The sequence below is a fragment of the Neophocaena asiaeorientalis genome, unplaced genomic scaffold (genome assembly GCF_003031525.2).
Source record: "Neophocaena asiaeorientalis asiaeorientalis breed wild unplaced genomic scaffold, Neophocaena_asiaeorientalis_V1.1 scaffold490, whole genome shotgun sequence".
NCBI classification, from domain to species: domain Eukaryota; kingdom Metazoa; phylum Chordata; class Mammalia; order Artiodactyla; family Phocoenidae; genus Neophocaena; species Neophocaena asiaeorientalis.
In genome coordinates, this window is record NW_020175079.1 from 2,147,957 (window position 1) to 2,149,480 (window position 1,524).

At 59.4% G+C, this 1,524-nt stretch overlaps 1 protein-coding gene across 1 annotated transcript in view; it reads left to right on the forward strand.

Annotated features, from left to right (window-relative positions):
* AUTS2 (activator of transcription and developmental regulator AUTS2) overlaps positions 1-1,524 on the forward strand; it is a 25,538-nt gene that overhangs the window by 22,775 nt on the left and 1,239 nt on the right. The window contains 1 exon segment of the mRNA XM_024764139.1: positions 1,219-1,523. Within this exon segment, the coding sequence (XP_024619907.1) occupies positions 1,219-1,523 (305 nt within the window).

The window sequence follows — 1,524 nt, forward strand, 5'->3', positions numbered from 1 at the left end:
TTTTTTTTTTTGCGGTACGCGGGCCCCTCACTGTTGTGGCCTCTCCCGTCGCGGAGCACAGGCTCCGGACGTGCAGGCTCAGCGGCATGCGGGATCCTCCCGGACCGGGGCACCAACCCGTGTCCCCTGCGTCGGCAGGCGGACTCTCAACCACTGCGCCACCAGGGAAGCCTTATTCTTACCTTTTAAAGATGCTCTTCCTTCTTAGCCTTTGCACGTTGGCTAGAAACAAAACTGGTAGGGGAAACGTCCTTAATTTCTCCCCCGGGGCCCCCTTGCCTTCTGAGCTACCCAGGCTTCCTGCTTCCCTCTTCACCTTTGCCAGGTCTGTCTCGGGTGGTCTCTAAAACACACCGGGTTCCTGCCTGGTCCGGCCTCTTCACATTTTACCGTATTGTCCTCTGTCGCTTTGCATTTTGTGCCCCGTACTCTTAAGTCCCCACCCAAGACAGGCCTCTCAGCTTCTCCTTCCACATTTCCATTCACAGATGGAACTTGTTCCCAACCTGACCCTTGAGGTTTTGTGTCTCTGGACCCACTTTTCCTTCTGGCTTTCCTCTATCGATCTTCTCAACAGATTATGGCTTTCTTCTCCTTCCTAATACAGACGTGCTTTTTGCACCCCCAGAATCCAGAAACTGTGGTTTCCCTTTTAACCCCCTCGGTGCTGCCTCTTGGAGGCCGCCCTGTATCTGCCCGCTTTTCCCTGAAACCAGCCCTCTGTCCCGACCTCGGGACGGAGATGTTCCCATAATCTCTCCGTTACTCTCCTCCCACTGGCTCTGAACTGCAACACTGGAAGGAAGGTTTGGGGCTCTTAAAACTTGATTCTTGACACTAAAAGATCCTGAGACTCTAGGCAGACGGGCTGTGTGGTCCCATCACTGACGCACTGACCACGCTGGTCCGTTCAGGTTTCTGAAAGCTCTCCCTCCCTGGCCTGTGCCTCTTACACACCGAGCGTCATTCCCCCCCCTTCATTCCCCCCCTCAGACGCTCCCAACCCCGTCATCCCTAGCACTTCACCCCCTCGAGCTTCCTCTAAAATCTAGGCCAGTCAGGTCACGGTGGCTGGTCACCCTGCCCACGAAGGGCACGTGCGGCTGCCCGGGGGACCGTGGGGGCCAGAGCCCCGCGCGGCCTCTTCCCGCCATCTCATTGGCAGCCCCTGGCCGGCCGGCAGCCCATCTCATTTGCCTCCTGGTGTCTCCTCCTCAGGGAAAGCGTCGAGAAGAGACACTCCAGCCACCCTTCACCAGCACCCGTCCTCCCGGGGAGCACCCTGGGGCACGGCCGCAGCTCCACCGAACAGATCAGGGCTCATTTGAGCACCGAGGCTCGTGAGAAAGACAAATCCAAAGACAGGGAGAGAGAACACTCGGAATCCCGCAAGGACCTGGGCGCCGACGAGCACAAGGCGAAGGAGGGCCCGCTGCCCGAGAAGGCCGGCCACGGCCATGGCCACGAGGGCCGCGGCGCGGGCGAGGAAGCCAAGCAGCTAGCCCGGGTGCCGTCGCCCTACGC